We start from the raw sequence: 19,134 nt of genomic DNA, 5'->3' as shown, positions 1-19,134 counted from the left end.
GGCTTATGATAGGGTGGATTGTGAAGGATAATCACAGCTTCTGGTTATATATATATATTCAGTTATAAGACTGTTTGCTTATATGAACACTACTTTCAATAAATTATGATATATTGGATCACTTCACATATAGAATTTCCAGCAAAATATGGTACGGTAGTAGTGTGCAGTCACACTAAGGATATAGACAAGCTGTAGGCTTCTTAATTTCTACTATGCATAAGAATGTGTGTGGTGTAGATGCAAGTTGTTTGTGATTCAAGATAAACAGACTGCCAGGTGCCATCACACAAGATTTCAAGGTCATTGACACAAGTTTCAAGGCATTGGCAAACATAGAGCTGGACACGATATTGAATCCAGTGGTTGAAATGGTAAAGCTTATATTTGATGCAGAACTATATCCATTGGTTAGGAAATGCTAAATCTAGGAGCTTGGTTATAATGTGTTAATTAGTGATGCAGAACATTGGTTGGAAATGGTAAATCAAGGCACTTGATTGTAGTGTGTTAATTAATGTGTTGAAACAAAGACCATTTATATCGGTTGCATTTGATGTGTGACAAGACTGTAATCAGGGGGACTCATTCCTACCTTATAACTAAAGCTCATCAAATTTCATGCAACCTCAGCTCAGCATTCAAGTTGTGGGAGTGGCACAGTTCCATCAGGTGAGAACAATCTGACTAAACTGTGGTGTTGTCCTAGGTGCTGGTGAAGATTGATGAGCTGCTGGACATGCTGATTGGCAACCCTGAGCTTACCATCGGTGAACACGTGACCGAGGAGACGGAGAGTCTGGAGAAACCCCCACTGTTGGTGCGGGGCTGTGTACTGACCATTGTGGACCGCATGGACGAGGAGTTCATCAAGCTACTTAAGGTACCTTTTATTTTTTTTATTTTTTTATTTTTTTTGTGGGTGACTTTCCCTATTCTGTCTTTCTTTTCTTCATTCTTTCCTCTTCCTTCTGCCTGTGGGTGACTCTACACTGAGTGACAAGCCAAATGGTTTCCTGTACACCAGGAAACCATTTACAATGCTGGGTGGTAACCATATACACTCAATCCTCGTAAATTGCGTGTTCATAAATCACGGATTTGTAAATTGCAGCTAGGTGGTCGTCAGGCTCCCGGCAACCTTAAATCACTGTTAAGTCACGAAAATCGTGGATCTAGGCACCGAAGTGGGCCTTTTCCGTGGAGAACCGTAAACCGCGGCATTCAAACTGAAAATCGCGACCCAACAACCAATCACCGCGTGTCCCTGGTGGCATATGTGCATACTAATGCAGCCATGTTGTTGTTGTTCTTGTCCCGCCAGTCTGCACACTACAGACCGTCGCCATGGAGTACGAGAGTTACCTGCCTTTTTTGTGCAACTTCCCTCTGCCTCCTACCTGCCATGGCCCCTCCCGACCCCCCAATGAAGCGCTCTAAGCAGTATGGCGTCAAGAAGCTGCTGCAGTTGTCGTACATTGAACTTTTGTTGCTCATTTGTCGTGTTTAGAGGGGAGAGAAGTTTTCAAAGCTGGTGAAAGGGTTTGGGAAGAACAAGTGCTGAGAGGTTCTAAGTTCTTCCCAACACCACCCCATTCCATTCACTTAAGCAATTTCGTCATAGGATTAAGGTGAGATCCCTTAATACATGCACTGAATATTCCTAAATTTGTATGATTGTGTTAGATAGATGTAGGTAGGGTGCTGTGGGGGCGAGTTGGCCAAAGTCCAGACCCAAATTAATTTTTCACATAAGTTATTATTCATAAATCACGGCGGTGGTCCAGACCCAAATTGCTGCAATTTACGAGGATTGACTGTAACCAAATTTTGGCGCCTGGTGGTTTAGTGGGTAGTTATGGCACTTCAGTCGAATTGAGCCGGTGAAGGTTTATATGCAAGGAATGGTTGAGGTTGATTGCTCATGTATTGCCACTCAGGGATGAGTGAGGCTGGTCACTCTCATCTTAAATGTCGGGACCAACTGCCTAGCCCCGGGCTCCTATGCACCTCATGGGACAATGTAGGATTGGATGATGGATGGATTTATTTTTTTATTTATTTTTTTATTTTTTTTTTTTACCAGTCCTGCCATAATTATTATATTCATTTTTTGCTTGAGAAGGATGCCTTCATGTGGTAGCACCATCATGACTGGGTGGCTCCACCTCCTGGGTGTATGTGGGTACTGTGTACCTCAGTTTCATTCCTGTCCACCAAAAGAAGGATGTTGGACTGCAGAAGGACAGCTTTTGCATGCAATCCACAGGCTGCATGTTCAGATGAGCCTGGTGTTGCAACTACTATTACCACAACTACAAGCAGTACTACTTTTACCACCCTTTCATTCACAGTTCCTCATAATTTTTATACCCACTTTTGTTTATCCTTGTTCCTGTCATGTCAATACCATTCCTAGCAGCCAGCACCCATTCTTTTTATTTATTCAGTACATTTTTTTTCTTTAAGGTTAATTCTTGCTATCACCAGCCAACATTTACTCATGTAGATATTAATGTACGGTGAGGTTGGATGATGAGGAAATGGAAAACGTGGGTGCGTTCAAGTACTTGGGTAGTGTGATGAGTAAGGATGGAAATTTGGAGGGTGAAATACTTGTAAAGGTACAACAAGGGAGAAAGGTTGCTGGTTCCTTGAAACCAGTGATAAGAAACAGGGAAGTGAGCTTGGAAGTATAAAAGTCATTGCATGACAGTATTGTGATACCAACCCAGACTTATGGAAGTGAAGCTTGGACCTTGTTGGAGGGACACAAGTCAAGAGTGAGAGCAGTGGAAATGAGTTATTTGCGAGGAGAATGTGGAGTTACATGGAGAGACACACTGACAAATGAGGAGGTGAAGAAGCATTGTGGTGTGGAAATGATAGGAGAAATACATTGAGGTGGTTTGTCAACGGGAGAGGATGGAGAGCGAGAGACTAACAAGGGGAGTGTATGTCAGTGAGGTGGAGGGGGGGGGAGGGAGGGGGAGGCTAAGGATGAGATGGAGGGATGGAGTGGAGAGGTATATGAGAGAGTGGGTGTGAGCTGGGGGGCGGGCAGGGCAATGGTGGGGGACCGGGTGACATGAAGGCTGTTCATCTATGGCCACCTATTACGGGATTAAGGCGTCTGGGACTAGATAGATAGATAGATATTGAGTGAATTGATAAAGGCCACAGTTAACCCCTATATTTTAAAAAGTCTCTCAGGTGAAGTGTAATTGAAGGCAGCAAGAATAAAATCAAAACATCACAAGTGAAATAGTTAACCTTTAGGATTGGAGGATTTCTCTTATTACAGTACATCTAAATAAAATGTTTTAGTACTAGCCAGAATAAATCCTTTTCATACTTAACCAGGCATTTATAAAGATGTACTGGCATGTTGGGTGCTGACCTGTCATTTGTGAGACAGCATTATAGCTGAGGGACATTTTGCAAACGGGAATGAGGTATTGTCAGCTGTTATAGTAAATCATATGTAACTGCTGTTCACCCTATATCCTTGACCTAACTTCCTTCATCCTTCACTCCCAACTGCTCCCCTCCCCCCCATCAAAATTGCAAAATGTTATGGGAATCACACTACTGGTTGAAATACAACTATTTTATGGACAGATGCAGTTTTAGGTTTTTAATATCAGTGACTGAAGTATTGTAGTCATTTAAAAAATCCATCCATTCTTTATCCAGTCGTATGTTGCCCCATGAGGAGTGTAAGAACCCGGGGCTAGGCAAGTTGGTCCTGACATTTAAGATAAGAGTGACCAGCCTCATTCATCCCTGAGTGGCATTACATGAGTAATAAACCCCCACCACCCCTTGGATATAAACCTGCACCAGTTCAAACTGATTGGAGTGCTGTAATTACTCACTAAACCACCAGGCTCCATAATTTGGTAAAAAATACATGAAACAAACTCACTTGCTGTTAAGCCACAGATAGTGGTGGTCAACTTGTATTTTACATTGTTGTTGCGGCCTCAGGCTCGTCTGGATGCAAACCCATTGAAATGTAGGGTGATGTTTGGTCCACCATTCTCCTGAATCTCCTGAAGTGGATGGTGGACTGGAGGACCACACATGATTGAACTTTTGGTAAACATGAGTATTATATGAACTAATACTTCATTTTTGTGGTGTTAGACTGATCAAGTACAATATTAGTTGGTGAAACCTTATCATTCATTATCATCATCCAATCCTGTATTGCCCTATGAGGAGCATAGGAGCCAGGGGCAAGGCAAGTTGGTCCTGGCATTTAATTTAAGATGACAGTGACCAGCCTCACTCATCCCTGAGTGGCATTACATGAGCAGTACTCCCCAACCATCCCTTGGATGTAAACCTGCAAAGGCTTAATCTGATTAGAGCACCTTAATTACCCAGTAAACCACCAGGTGCCAAAATTTGGCTTTATGGTTACCGCCTAGGGTAGTAAATAGTTTCTGGGTGTACAGGAAACCATTTGGCTTGTCACTCAGTGTAGAGTCACCCATAGGCAGAAGGAAGAGGAAAGAACGAAGGAAGGACAGAAGAGGGAGTGTAAAGTCACCCATAGGCAGAAGGAAGAGGAAAAAAATGAAGGAATAGGTGGAGGCACTCACCATCTACTCATTCAGTGTAGTGCTGCTTTTGGGTGACTGCCCTTTCTTCTCTTCTGTCCTCTTCTGTCTTTCTTTCCTCCATTCATTCCTTTTCCTTCTGCCTATGGGTGATTCTGCACTTCCTCTTGTCTTTTATTCCTTCATTCTTTCCTCTTCCTTCTGCCTGTAGATGACTCTGCACTGAGTGACAAGCCAAATTATTTCCTTGTACACCAGGTAATCATTTACTATGGTGGATTTTTTTTTTTTTTTTTTTTTTTTTTTTTTTTAAATAAACAGAACGGAGGAAGGAAAAACAAATGGGTAAAAAAAAAAAAAAAAATCCATACAACAAACTATGGCGCCTGGTGGTTTAGTGGGTAATGAAGGTGCTCCAATCAGAATTAGCCCGCATAGGTTTATATCCAAGGGGTGGTCGGGGCTTATTGCTCACGTAATGTCACTCAGGGATGAGTGAGGCTGGTCACTCTCATCTTAAATGCCAGGGGCAACTTGCCTAGCCCTGTGCTCCTCATGGGGCAACATAGGATTGGATGATGGATGGATGAATAAAGACAGAATTACCAGTTATTAATTCACATTTTCTCTCAAAATTAAAAACGAAATAATTGATTTTGTGTGAACTTATACCTTGGCATCGTGGACTGTGAGTACTGATCATCTAGGTTAATCTTGTATATGACTTAACACATGAATATTTCAGTATAGTCCAGAACCATTTACAACCACTTTTTTTTTTTTTTTTTTTTTTTTTTTAAATACAGAATGGGAAGGAAAAACAAATAAATAAAAAAATAATATACCTGATTACTGGTGTCCTCCATTCATGAAGAATCTGTAACAGTTGGACTTGAACAGCTGTGGGTTGAAGGTTGGGGTGAAACAACTATGGGGAAGTGAGTTCCATAGAGATGCAGTTCAGGGATTAAGAGAATTCTGATAGGCAGAAGTTCTGCAATATGGCTGTGTGACATTCCAGTTATGAGCGCTACCAGATGCCCGTGTAGCACGAGGGAAGGCATGGAGAGGTAGCACAATGGACGCAACTTTGTCTGAGCATCTGCCATAAAAGTATCTGTAAAATATTGCAAGGGAGGCAACATTCCTTCTTACTTGTAGGGAAGGTAGTTTATTTATAATAGCAGGGTAGGTGGGGGCGCTCACCATCCACTTGCTCGATGTGGTGCTGCTCTCGGACGTTTGCCCTTTCCTCTCCTCCATCCTTCTTTCCTTCCATCCTCTTCTTTCTTTTCTTCATTCTTTCCTCTTCGTTCTGCCTACTGATGACTTTACACTCCCTCTTCTGTCTTTCTTTCCTTCATTCCTCTTACTTATGCCTGTGAGTGACTCTACACTGAGTGACAAGCCAAATGGTATCCTGTACACAAGGAAACCATTTACTACGCTGGGTGGTAACCATATAACCAAGTTTTGGCGCCTGATGGTTTATTTATTTATTTTTTTGTTTTTTATTTTTTATGCGAGGAGGAAGGAACCAAAGGCCATGAGCCTGCAGTAACAGTTCCCTCCAAGAGAAAAACAAAATACAATAGAGAGATCCGATCATTTTGAGATGCCTGGACACAATGCGTTTGAAAGACTGGAGATCATAGGCAGCAGGAAATACAGACAGAGGGAGACAGTTCCAGAGCTGACCTGTTGCATAAATGAAAGACTGGGAGTAATGGTTAACTCTTGCATTAGAGAGTTGGACAGAAAAGGGATGAGAGTTTGCTGCCAGACGGGTGCTACGCGCCCGTCGTAGAGGTGGAGGAATGCAAGCAGACAGTTCAGAGGAGCAGTGACCATTAAAGTAGCGATAGAAAAGAGATAAAGATGCAACAGTGCGGCGAAGAGACAGAGGTTGAAGGGAGTCAGTAAGAGGAGGAGAGTTCTATCTATCTATCTATCTATCTATAGCCCGAAGCCCTAATCCCGCAAAGGGTGGCCGCAGACAAAACGCCTCCAAGTCACTCTGTCACCCACCATTTGACTCCCCTCCCCCCAGCTCACCCCCCCCCCTCCCTCATATACCTCTCAACTCCATCCCTCCACCTCATCCTCGGTCTACGTGGAGGGATGGAGTTGAGAGGTATATGAGGGAGGGGGGGGGTGAGCTGGGGGGAGGGGAGTTAATGAGACGAAAAGCCTTTGACTCCACCCTATTGAGAAGAGCTGTATGTGGGGAGCCTCCCCACCATTGAGAGTTGTACTCCTCACAGGGGCGGATAAAACCCCTGTATAAAGTCAACAATTGTGCAGGGGTAAAGAAAGAGCGGAGTCGGCTTAGCACACCCAGTCTCTTGGAAGCAGATTTTACGAGAGATGTAATACGATCTTTCCAAGATAAGTCCCGAGTAAATGAAACCCCAAGCATGTTCAAGGATGATGCAGGATTAAGCTGAATATTATTAAACATTAGTGGGTATACCTGTGGAAGATTTTGTCGGGTTGATAGGTGTAAGAACTGAGTCTTAGATGCATTAAAAACAACCATATTATTTTTACCCCAGTCAGAGATACGAGCCAAGTCAGACATTAGGTGTGCCATAGCCTCATCCCTTGTTTGTTGAAGTAACTGTTGAGATGGGCGTTGCGGGAACCGAATAGAAAGGTGAAGGGTGGAGTCATCAGCGTATGAGTGGATAGGGTTAGATGTACAGCTTAGAAGATCATTGATGAATAAAAGGAAGAGAGTTGGTGATAGGACAGAGCCCTGAAGAACACCACTGTTGATAGATCTAGGAGAAGAACGATGGCCGTCTACAACAGCGGCTATAGAACGACCAGAAAGGAAGCTAGCGATGAAGGCACAGATAGAAGGATAGAAACCGTAGGAGGGCAGTTTGGAAATTAAAGATTTATGCCAGACTCGATCAAAAGCCTTTGAGATGTCAAGTGCAATGGCAAAGCTTTCGCCAAAGTCCTGAAAGGAGGATGACCAGGAGTCTGAAAGGTAGGTGAGAAGATCGCCAGTGGAGCGTCCCTGATGGAACCCATACTGACAATCGGAAAGAAGGTTGTGATAGGAAAGATGCCTTCAAATTTTTCTATTGAGAATTGACTTGAAAACTTTTGAAATACAGGACGTTAAAGCAATTGGACGATAGTTGGAGGGTTGGGAGTGGTCACCCTTCTTTGGGACTGGCTGAATGAGAGCAAACTTCCAGCAAGAAGGAAAGGTACAAGTTGACAGACAAAGGCGAAAGAGTTTGCCTAGGCAGGGTGTAAGCACAGAAGCACAGTTCTTGAGAACAACAGGAAGGACTCCATCAGGCCCATATGCCTTGTTAGTACTGAGGCCAGTGATGGCAGAAAATACATCAACTGAAGAATTTTTAATGTCAGCCATGAGGAAGTCAGAGGGGGGAAGTGATGGAGGAACAGCACAGGAATCGTCTAAGGTGGAATTGGAGGAGAAAGTCTGTGCGAAGAGATCTGCTTTATCAGTAGAAGAAATAGCTACAGAACCATCAGAGTAGAAAAGAGGAGGGAAGGATGATGAGGTAAAGTTGTTAGAAAGATTTTTGGCAAGGGTGCCAGAAGGAGCGGGGAGAATTCGAGTTGGAGAAGGAGCGGGAAGAATTCGAGTTGGAGAGCATTTAGTATGGATGAAATTATTTTTAGTAGAGCGAAGAACAGACTTAGCATGATTCTGGGCAGAAACATAAAGATGATGTGATTCAGGGGTGGGTTGGCTCCGGTACCTTTTGTAGGCCCTATCCTTGTTGCGGACAGCTTTAGAACAAGCGTGATTAAACCAAGGCTTTCTTGCGTTAATCAAAGGATATGAGAAAGGACTGTATGCTTCCATGCCCGAGAGAATAACCTCCGTAATGCGCAAGGCACACTCAGATGGCTCCCGGCCATGGAAGCAATAATCATTCCAGGGAAAATCAAAGAAGTACTGCCTGTGGGCCTCCCAGTCCGCGGCTCCAAAATGCCACAGACGACGTTTCCCTGGAGGGTCCACAGGCCGTACCAGAGTGATAAGACAGTTAAGGTAATAAGGTTGTGATTGGAGGAGCCCAACGGAGAGAAAAGATTAACAGAGTAAGCAGAAGGATTACGTGTGAGGAAGAGGTCAAGTATGTTGGAGCTCTCTCCAAGGCGGTCAAGGATACGGGTAGGATGCTGTACAAGCTGCTCTAGGTCATTATGGATAGAAAAGATGTAGGCTTGTTCACCAGGTGGATCCGTGAAAGGAGAGGAGAGCCAAAGGTGGTGGTGAACATTGAAATCTCCTAGAATGGAGGTTTCAGAGAAAGGAGAAATGGATAGAATGTGTTCCATCGTAGAAGTAAGATAGTCAAAGAATTTTTGATAGTCAGTAGAATTAGGGGATAAGTAAACAGCACAGATATATTTAGTCAGAGAATGACAGGAAAGCCAAAGCCAGAGTGTAGAGAATTCAGAAGAATCGAGTTCAGGAACACGAGAGCAAGATAAGTCGTTGTGTATATATACACAACAGCCACCTTTGGCTTTGAAATGAGTATAAAGTAGGAGGATACAGAAAAGGGTTTGCTGTCAGTTGCCTCAGTCAGCTGAGTCTCCGTTAGAAAAAGAAGGTGAGGTTTAGAGGAGGAGAGGTGGTGCTCAACAGAGCGAAAGTTAGAGGAAAGGCCGCGAATGTTGCAGAAATGAAGAAGAAGAGAGTCAGACAGTGGTTCCAGGCACCTCGAGTCGTCATCGGGAGAGGGGCGGATGGTGGGGGCATTTATGGTCCCCCCCCTGGGGACTCCGAGGCTTGATGAAGAGACGCCATTTTTGTTGAATTTTGAATAGGAAGTGTAGTGTGTACTGTGCATGTAGTTTGGTGTAGATAGTTAGAGAAATTTGTACTGGAGAGCATGCTGGCCTACTCTCTGTGTAACTGAGACACTGAAAAAGTTCAGCAAAGGGGGATGGTCAGGAACTAGTCCTGAGGGCTGATGAAACGGGAGCTCCAGCACTCCCTGTCATCAGCTAATTATTGTGCTCCAGTCGGATTGAACCGGTGAAGGTTTATATCCAAGGCGTGGTAGGGGTTTATTGCTCACGTAATGCCACTCAGGGATGAGTGGGGCTGGTCACTCTCATCTTAAATGTTGGGACCAACTGCCTAGCCCCGGGCTCCTACGCTCCTCATGGGGCAATGTAGGATTGGATGATGGATGGATGGATGGATTAATAATTCAAACAGCTTTGTTCTGAATTTTGTCTAGTTGTTTAATGCAACTTCTCCACATCCATTCCATAAGGGTGAGCATTATTCCAGGTGAGAGCGCACATGACTTATAAATTATAGCTAACTGCTCGTCAGTGAAGAAGTTGCAGACTCTGTACATTAGTCCAAGTTTCTTTGAGGCAGTTTTAGCTTGTGATCAGTACTTTTGGAGATGGGATTAGTAGCACTGAAGGTAATATACAAATCTGGCAATATCTGTCTGTTAGTAAATTGTATGTATTTGGTTTTACTAGCATTAAATGAGACGAGGTTATTTTTTTCCCCATTTAGTGATCTTAGATAAGTTTTGATTTATGAAGATAGCTGCACTGAGTTGAGAGAGATATTAAACTTTGTGAATGGGTGTTGTGTGTGAATGAACTGTGAAGTGTTGCATCATCAGCATGTGAATGGATGGGATTGTGGGTGACAGATAAAGAGATCATTAATATGAACTGGGAATAGGGTTGGTGCCAGAATTGATCCCTGTGGCATGTCAGCATTAACTGAGTGGAAATTGGAATATACATCATCTACTTTTACTCATATTTTTATGTCGCTGAGATATGAGGAAAGCAGAGGAACAAAAGATGTTAGTCCATAGCAAGGGAGTTTGGACAGCAGGGAACAGTGCCACACTCTGTCAAAAGCGTTAGAAATATCATATTACATATTGTCCATAAAAGGTTCTTCCTCCCACTTAATGGAATTTTAATAATAAATCCTCTCAGTTTGTTGAAGTGTGTGTGTTGTGTGTGTGTGTGTGTGTGTGTGTGTGTGTGTGTGTGTGTGTGTGTGTGTGTGTGGAGAGGGAGAGAGAGAAAGAGAGAGAGAGAATGACTGATTTGTTGATTTTGCACCAACTCAGAGAGGTATGTATATTGCAGGCCTGTGATGCCCACAGCAATGACTATATAATCAGTCTGCGTGATGAGATCCGTGTGTGTGCCATCATTGATAAGCTTCTCAAGTATGAAGAAGAGAAAGGTCTGCCAGCTGACATCTGCCGGGTGTATCTGCGCAAGATTGAGCACCTGTACTACAAGTATGAACCACGTGCAGCCAAACAGGCAGTGGTTAGTACCAACTTTCACATCTTTATTCATATACCGGTTGTTTTACTCAGTCATGGTGGAGGGTGTCTTATTAATGTTTGTGGAAATAACAGGTTGATTTAACTTTCTTGTTTAATTTAATTCATAAATAATCAGTGATGAATTCATTACAGGGTACAGCACATTTCATTTAAGCTCATGTATTTTGCACACGTTTGTAGTATTTCTGTTGTTATTCGAGCTAATTAATGAGCTATTTTGTATTATAATTTGAGTATTTAGGTTTAGAATTTACATGATGTTTGTCATTTTATTTTGTTGAGGAATACCAGTCATGGGAAAAGTATTGTTGTAGATCAGACATCCGTGTGTGAAATGATGTTCATTTACTTTCGTTCTTCTGGATTTGCTGAAGACAACCCATTTCTCTGATTAAATCTCTTTACATTGTTTTGTGTAAGTGAATATAATTGGTGTGTGAAGAGCTGTGGTGTATCCACAGGGAGAGTTACCAGAGACAAGTGACACCAGCCTTGCGGAGATGGATCGTCTGTGTAAGTACATCTACGTGCGTGACAACACTGATCGTCTGCGTACCCGTGCTGTGCTGTGCCACATCTATCATATGTCACTACATGACAAATGGTATGAGGCACGTGACCTCATGCTGATGGCTCATCTGCAGGTTTGTACTCTTGTATTTTAATATGTACCTTACCAGAAGTGGAGAACTGCCATTTATGTTGATAGTCTGTGCTTGTCAGGTGAAGCCAAGAGCTCACATACTTGGTGTCACTGATTGCATAGTCCATTTGCCCTTTCCTAATACAGTATAGCTTTTAACTGCATTTATTAGTGAGAATTAGGAATGGATGATGATAATGGTGAGCTATATTGAGTAAAATGAACAGTAGTTGCTGCACTGATGCTCATGGCATTGGAAGAATTTAGTAAATCTAAGTTGTGATGTAGCAAGATAGTGTAAACTTATTAGTTATTAATACAAATAATCTCTGATTTAGGATCAGTTAATAGTGCTGAGTGATGAAATGAATAGTGTGAATGGGTATCTTCCTAATTTTACTGGGCATGCTGCTGATCTCTCTCTCTCTTTCATATACAGTAATCCCCCATCAATCAGTACGTCCATTGTCTTTACAGTCCATAACCCGGACAGTGTGATCTGGCTGTATTAAACCATTATATGTACATTTTCCATTTTCTGTCTATCTATCTATCTATTGCCAGACGCCTCAATCCCATATGGGGTGGCCACAAACAAATTGCCTCCACGTCGCCCTGTCCCCCGCCATTTCACTGCCTGCTCCCAACTCCCACCCCCCTCTCTCATATTCCTCTCCACTCCATCCCTCCATCTCATCCTCGGCCTTCCCCTCCCTTTCCCCACCTCCGCCTCACTCACATACACTCTTCTCGTCAGTCTCTCACCCTCCATCCTCTCCACATGGCCAAACCACCTCAATGTGTTCCTCCTAATGCTTCCTATCACATCCACACCACAACGCTTCTTTATATCATTTACTCTTCTCTACATTTACACTCAAGGCACAATGCTAACAGACATCACCAAAATTCTGCACCAGTCTCCCAAGTTCTTGCCCGCTATTTGCAAGCAGTACTGCATCATCAGCATGCAACAAATTTGAGATATTCCATCCATCACTGTTCATTACCAATGGCATCCCTCTCTCCATTACTCGAGCTTTTACTTGTCTCATCACCCCATCCATATATATATGTTGAACAACCATGGGGACATCACACAACCTTGTCGCATGCCCACACCGATCGTGAACCATTGACTTAGATGCCCGTCAACCCATACACATGCTTCACTACCATCATAAAAACCCCTGACGGCACCTAGCAGCTTACCATCAACACCGTACATGCGCAAAATCTTTCACGATTCTTCTCTGTCTGTTTTGTTGTATTCCAGATCCATGAATGCCGTAAACACCTTATGGTCCTTCTCACAAGCCTTCTCTGCTATCGGTCTCACTGCAAATATTTGATCCACACATCCTCTGCCACTCCTAAAGCCACCCTGTTCATCACTCACTAGGACTTCTGGTATCTCTTACTTTCTCTATAATAATTCTTCCTTATACCTGCCCTACAACACTCAATAAACTTATGCCAAGGTATTTCTTGCACTCACTTCTCTCACCTTTATTTTTTGTACTGGAGTACAATCACAGCCCTTTTTCCACTCTGCAGGCACAGTTTCACTCATCCATGCCTTCTTACATACCTCCAACAAGTACTTCATTCCACTCTCTCCACTACACATAAGCATCTCTGCATACACCTCATCAACCCCAGCTGCTTTCCCATTTTTCAGCCGCTTCACAGCACTCTTCACCTGTGTGAGTGTCATGTCTCCTGGCACTGCATTCCTTCTCTGCACAGCTGCTCTACTCCCTCTATTCCCATTCATCAGGCTTTCAAAATATTCTTCCCATCTGGTCCATACTTCATCCCCAGATGGAGAGAACACTTTAAGGAATTGTTGAACATACAGGATGGAAGTAATGCGAGTATAAGTGGCTGGGGAATGGCTGGGAGAAGGAGGGAGGTGAGAAGACAGGAAGAAATCAGTAGGATAGAAGTTGTCGAAGTAATGAAGAAAGTTAAATTGGGGAAAGCCCCAGGAATTGATGGAGTGTATGGTGAAATGCTGAAGCATGGGGGAGAGATAGTAGTAGAATGGATGTGGAAGATGTGCAGATTGGCCTGGGAGGAAGGTAGAGTCCCAGAGAATTGGAAGTCAGGTATAATTATTCCCTTGTACAAAGGAAAAGGGGAGAAAGAAATGTGTGGTAATCATAGGGGCATTTGTCTTCTTAGTATAATAGGAAAAGTGTATGGTAGGATACTTATTGACAGAGTTAGAGAAAGAACAGAGAAATTAGTTGGAGAAGAACAGGGAGGCCTTAGGAAGGGAAGAGGTTGTGTTGATCAGATATTCATTCTTAGATCTTTAGTGGAAAAGTTTCTAGAGAAGGGAAAGAAGTTGTATGCAGCTTTCATGGATTTGGAGAAAGCATATGACAGGGTGGATAGACAAGGATTGTGGAAAGTATTAAGAATATATGGAGTAGATGGGAAGTTGTTGAATGCTGTGAAGAGTATGTATGATGGTGCTAAGGCTGCAGTGCGTGTGGGTGGTGAACTATGTGAATTTTTCTCTTTGAAGGTTGGGTTGAAACAGGGATGTGTCATGTCTCCATGGTTGTTCAATCTGTTCATGGATGGGGTAATAAAAGAGGTACAAGGTAGGGTAGTGGATGTTGGAGTGGCCCTGGTGACAGGGGGTAGTGCTTGGAAACTCCCTGTACTGTTGTTTGCAGATGATACTGTGTTGTTGAGTGAAGACGAAGGGGAGCTGCAAGGCTTGGTGGATGAGTTTGAGAGAGTGTGTAAGAAATGGAATCTAAAGGTGAATGTAGGGAAGAGTAAAGTGATGGTCTTTGAGAGAGTTGAAGTCAGTGAATGTACAGCGAGGTAGGATGGTGAGGAATTGGAAAATGTGAGTACGTTTAAGTACTTGGGTAGTGTGATGAGTAAGGATGGAGGTTTGGAGAGTGTAGTGCTTGAAAGGATACAGCAGGGAAGAAGGGTTGCTGGTTCTTTGAAAGCAGTGATAAGAAACAGGGAAGTGAGCATGGAAGTGAAAAAGTTACTACATGACAGTATTGTGATACCAACTCTAACGTATGGAAGTGAAGCTTGGACGTTGTTGGAAGGACACAAGTCAAGAGTGAGAGCAGTGGAAATGAGTTATTTAAGAGGAGCCTGTGGAGTCACATGGAGAGACAGGCTGACAAATGAGGATATAAAGGAGCATTGTGGTGTGGATGTGGATGTGATAGGAAGCGTTATGAGGAACACACTGAGGTGATTTGGCCATGTGGAGAGGATGGAGGGTGAGAGACTGACAAAGAGAGTGTATGTGAGTGAGGTGGAGGGGGGAAGAGGGAGGGGGAGGCTAAGGATGAGATGGAGGGATAGAGTGGAGAGGTATATGAGAGAGGAGGGTGTGAGTTGGGAGCAAGGCAGTGAAATGGCGGGGGACAGGGCGACATGTGGAGGCGATTTGTTTGTGGCCATCCCAAACGGGATTGAGGCGTCTGGCAATAGATAGATAGACTTTCAGTTTCTATCCACTTTCACTTCTACATTTCCGCACCTCTGTCCAGCATAACTTCGTATTTTCAGAGTACAGTAAACTCGCCCGGAACACGTTCTCGCCAAACGCGCTTGCAATTATACACAGTTAGTGCTGGGATATGTATAAGATAACGTAAGATTAAAGAACCATTACCAAAACTATATATTTACGCAAGAGAGGCCTTTGATAGGCCAAATCCTCGAACATCAGCTCGGCACGCACAGTTTCTTTTGATCACTTGATGTGATTCGATGTACTGCTTTTCCTCAGTGCTGTATTTGTAAGTTAAATATTTACAGTACTGTTCTGGTAAGTTTATGTGCAAGTTAAAGTATTATTAAATAACGTTCAAGCAAGAAATAAAGTCTTATAACCAGTTTTCTGATAGGCGTCAGAATACAGATATTACCTTTTTTATTTGTTTGTTAAATATTTGCTGTACTGCTTTTCCACAGTACTGTATTTGTAAGTTAAATATTTACTATTCTGGTATGCACTTGTAAGTTAAAGCACTTAAAGAAAGTTAAAGCATTAAATAAAGCCTTGTAACCAGTTATAGATTACACACAATCGGTGGGTTCCAAGACAATTCGCCATCATGTCAATTCCCCATCAAAACATGAACGATTCCCCATCAGGACAATTCGCACCCTGTATGATTCCCCGTCATTCTATAAATATATTAAATAATCAATACTTTTATAAATATACTTATTATTTATTAATCAATACTTTAATAACTATATTTCAGGGGGATCCATCAAAGTCTATGTTGTCTTGTTATTGTTGTGACGGCGAACTGGCTCGACAGCGAATAGTCCAGAAACCATTTTGCTCCCTAGACTCCCTAAATGTGGTATTTTGCTGTTATTTGCCATTGGTAATTAATCAATATGAAGCACTTTAAGTGGTTAGAAGGTTTATTTAATGTTATAATTTACAAATACAGTACTGCACAGCAAAACTTCAACATACAAATACTTAAACACAAGGCAACATTCCATCGCCGACTGGTTTCGGCATCGGAATGTTGCCTTGTGTTTAGGTATTTGTATGTTGAAGTTTTGCTGTGCAGTACTGTATTTGTAAGTCATAACATTAAATAAACCTTCTAACCACTTAAAGTGCTTCATATTGATTACCAATGGCAGATAACAGCTAAAGACCATGTTTAGGAGATCTAGGGAGCAAAATAAGTAGTTAAAACTTATGCGGTTACGGCCGAATGCGCCACGTTAGGAATGAAACCCACGCGTTGGGGGCGAGCTTGCTGTAGTTTGCATTCATTTTTCTTCCTAGATCATCATTTACCTCCTCTTTTTTCCTCCTCATTAGTCTCTTTACATGCTTCTTGCTCCCAGTATTTTCTGATAAGAGTTAAGAGGTGGGATGGGACTAGAGTGTATTGGTGTTGTGATGAGGAGAGGTCAGCTGCGGTGGTTTGGGCACGTGGAGAGGATGGGGGATGATAACTGGGTGCAGAAAGTGAGAAGTGTTAATCTTGGGGGTGGGGTTGTGAGGGGTAGACCGAAAAGGACATGGGACATGGTCATTAAGTGTGACCTCAGGGTTCAGGGACTGAACAGGGAGGCTGCAGTAGATCGAGCAGCATGGAGAGCCGCCATTAGTTGACCAAGGCCGACGCATGCAAGCAAGTTGGAGCCTTCAAAAATGAAATGGTATATAAATATATATATATATATATATATATATATATATTATTCTTCAGGTGGATAAGGTTTTATGATGTTAACGATGATGTGTGTGTGTCCAACAGGAAACCATACACCACTCTGACCTGCCGACTCAGATCCTGTACAACCGTACCATGGTACAGCTGGGTCTGTGTGCATTTCGTCATGGCAACATCAAGGAGGCACACAACGCTCTCCTGGACATACAGTCTGGAGGTCGGGCAAAGGAGCTCCTCGCCCAGGGATTGTTGCCTCAGGTGTGATTGCAATAATCTGTCCTTTTTAACTTGCCCAAAAATTGACATTTCGCTGTCATGACTGCTGAGTTGTAGCAAGAGATTAACAATAGTATGTGGTGCCAGTCACAAATAAGTTACTGATAGGATGTAGAGCAGTTGTATTGTCTTATTGAATTAAAGGGATTAAGCAGCAAAAGAATGAAAAACTCCATTGAGTTACGTTGGACAAATTATAATTTTTTTTTTTTAACAGCCTTCACTTGGATGGGACCTGTATTTCCAAAGAAGAAATAGATAATCTGTTTTACTGAGCAAGTTTATGTACATATATATGTTATTTATGACAGTGTGCCATATTTGTCTCATACTGGGATTTGTGTCATATAGGGTTATTGTGATTTAGATTTTTTTTTTTCCCCTGTAAATCACCACTGTAATCCTTAGAAGTTGTGTGTGCAAGTGAGTGAAAGTTCATTTTTTGTACTAAAGTAATTATTGCCTTGTTTTTAGATAAAATTTTTAAAACAGAACATGATGGAACATTATTACTTTCGTTCTGCTGATGTGTGATGTTGACTGATAACTGAGTGAAGTATTAGAGGTGGTGTTATATGACAGTGGAGTTGGTTAGTATGTAATGTTGTTGTATGTGTTGCCCACAGCGCCAACACGAACGCACCACAGAGCAAGAGAAACAGGAGAAGCAGCGCCAGATTCCATTCCACCAGCACATTAATCTTGAGGTCAGTTGTCAAATTCACCCACCACCATGTTTCTTAGTTATTTTTTCTTATTCTTTATCGGCATAATTCTGTTGTGGTCTCAAGCTATAGTGTTAAGGTCATTTTTGCTTTGGTGACCCCCTTCAGTAAAATTATTTTAGCTGAGGACTGACAGTTTAGTAATCATAGGAAGGAATTTTGGAGTACTGGGGTTAATGACATGGATTGAGAGAGGGTGGATGAAGTGTAATGCAAAATGCACAGAAGTGCAGAAAGGCTTGCAAAGAATTTAGGCCCTTTTTAATTCAGGAAGCACATTGCCATAGTTTGGCATCCTTTTTCTATTACATGTACGCATTGTAATGGCTATTTCTTACAGGTACATGTGAAGTGATTTATTATAATAAAAAAAAAAAAAAAAAAAAAAAAAAGCCTTTGCATGGGAAAAGAGGGAGATGATAATGGATGTGGACTTGTGATAGTAGATGGATTTAATGACCGCTGTATCTAACTCCATCACGTTGAAAAGTCGCCTTCAAGCCAAATGAAGTTGCCTGGCAATAGCAAAATTAAATTAATGAATATATTACATCATGTGGCTGAAATGACATGTTGATCCATTGAGGCTGGGGACATCTTTTTCATTTTACCTTTGTTATCTCCTGATTATTTCATTCAGCTTAGGGTAGACTTTTTCAGTAACCTTTGCAATATAAGAGAGCTTTGCTGAGTTGAATGCAGTTGTCTGGTAATAGCAAAAATGAACCAGAGGGATGTTTCCTGTGTTCTGTATGTCAGGAATGTTTCAGATATCAACACTCCCTTAAATCATTACCGTAAATTCAAGGAAAATTGGAAAATTTGATACACAGGTAGCATTACGTGTGTGTGCGTGTGTACATACACATATTTGTTATGGACCCAACTGCCAGAAAAGGACATTAAGAGAGCCATCATATAACAAGGACTTAGTGTTTATACTGTACTGCTTTCAGATGTTGGAGTGTGTATACCTAGTGTCAGCCATGCTCATTGAGATCCCATACATGGCCGCCCATGAATTTGATGCGAGGCGAAGGATGATCTCCAAGTCATTCCACCACCAGCTGAAAAATTCTGAGCGTCAAAGTCTGGTGGGGCCACCTGAGAGCATGAGAGAGCATGTGGTGGCCGCCAGCAAAGCTATGAGAAATGGAAATTGGCGACTGTGCAGGTCAGTCTTGAATAATTCTTTTGCCTTAATCAAGGTGATGAAGAGGGATGCCATCATGTGCTGGCACTGCTATAACTTTGCAGATAGTGGAGTAAACATGTGAGGAAAACTGTAAGATATTTATGGCATTCTTGGATTTGGGAAAAGCATATGACAAGTGTATATATGCTATGGAAGGAAGGCTGTTGAGTGCTGTA

General features: G+C 42.4%; 1 protein-coding gene across 1 annotated transcript in view; it reads left to right on the top strand.

Annotated features, from left to right (window-relative positions):
- Positions 1 to 19,134, top strand: part of eIF3c (eukaryotic translation initiation factor 3 subunit c) — a 94,629-nt gene that overhangs the window by 53,934 nt on the left and 21,561 nt on the right. Inside the window, exons 9-14 of the mRNA XM_080271573.1 lie at positions 710 to 883; positions 10,707 to 10,895; positions 11,377 to 11,559; positions 16,847 to 17,020; positions 17,665 to 17,745; positions 18,720 to 18,937. Coding sequence (XP_080127699.1) covers positions 710 to 883; positions 10,707 to 10,895; positions 11,377 to 11,559; positions 16,847 to 17,020; positions 17,665 to 17,745; positions 18,720 to 18,937 — 1,019 coding nt within the window. The remainder of the gene's footprint in view (positions 1 to 709; positions 884 to 10,706; positions 10,896 to 11,376; positions 11,560 to 16,846; positions 17,021 to 17,664; positions 17,746 to 18,719; positions 18,938 to 19,134) is intronic.

Source organism: Coenobita brevimanus, chromosome 46, assembly GCF_032717465.1.
Source record: "Coenobita brevimanus isolate Jiangsu-jjx chromosome 46, ASM3271746v2, whole genome shotgun sequence".
In the NCBI taxonomy this organism is placed as follows: domain Eukaryota; kingdom Metazoa; phylum Arthropoda; class Malacostraca; order Decapoda; family Coenobitidae; genus Coenobita; species Coenobita brevimanus.
Note: the sequence above shows the minus strand (reverse complement) of the source record. Positions and strands in the feature narration are given on the sequence as shown.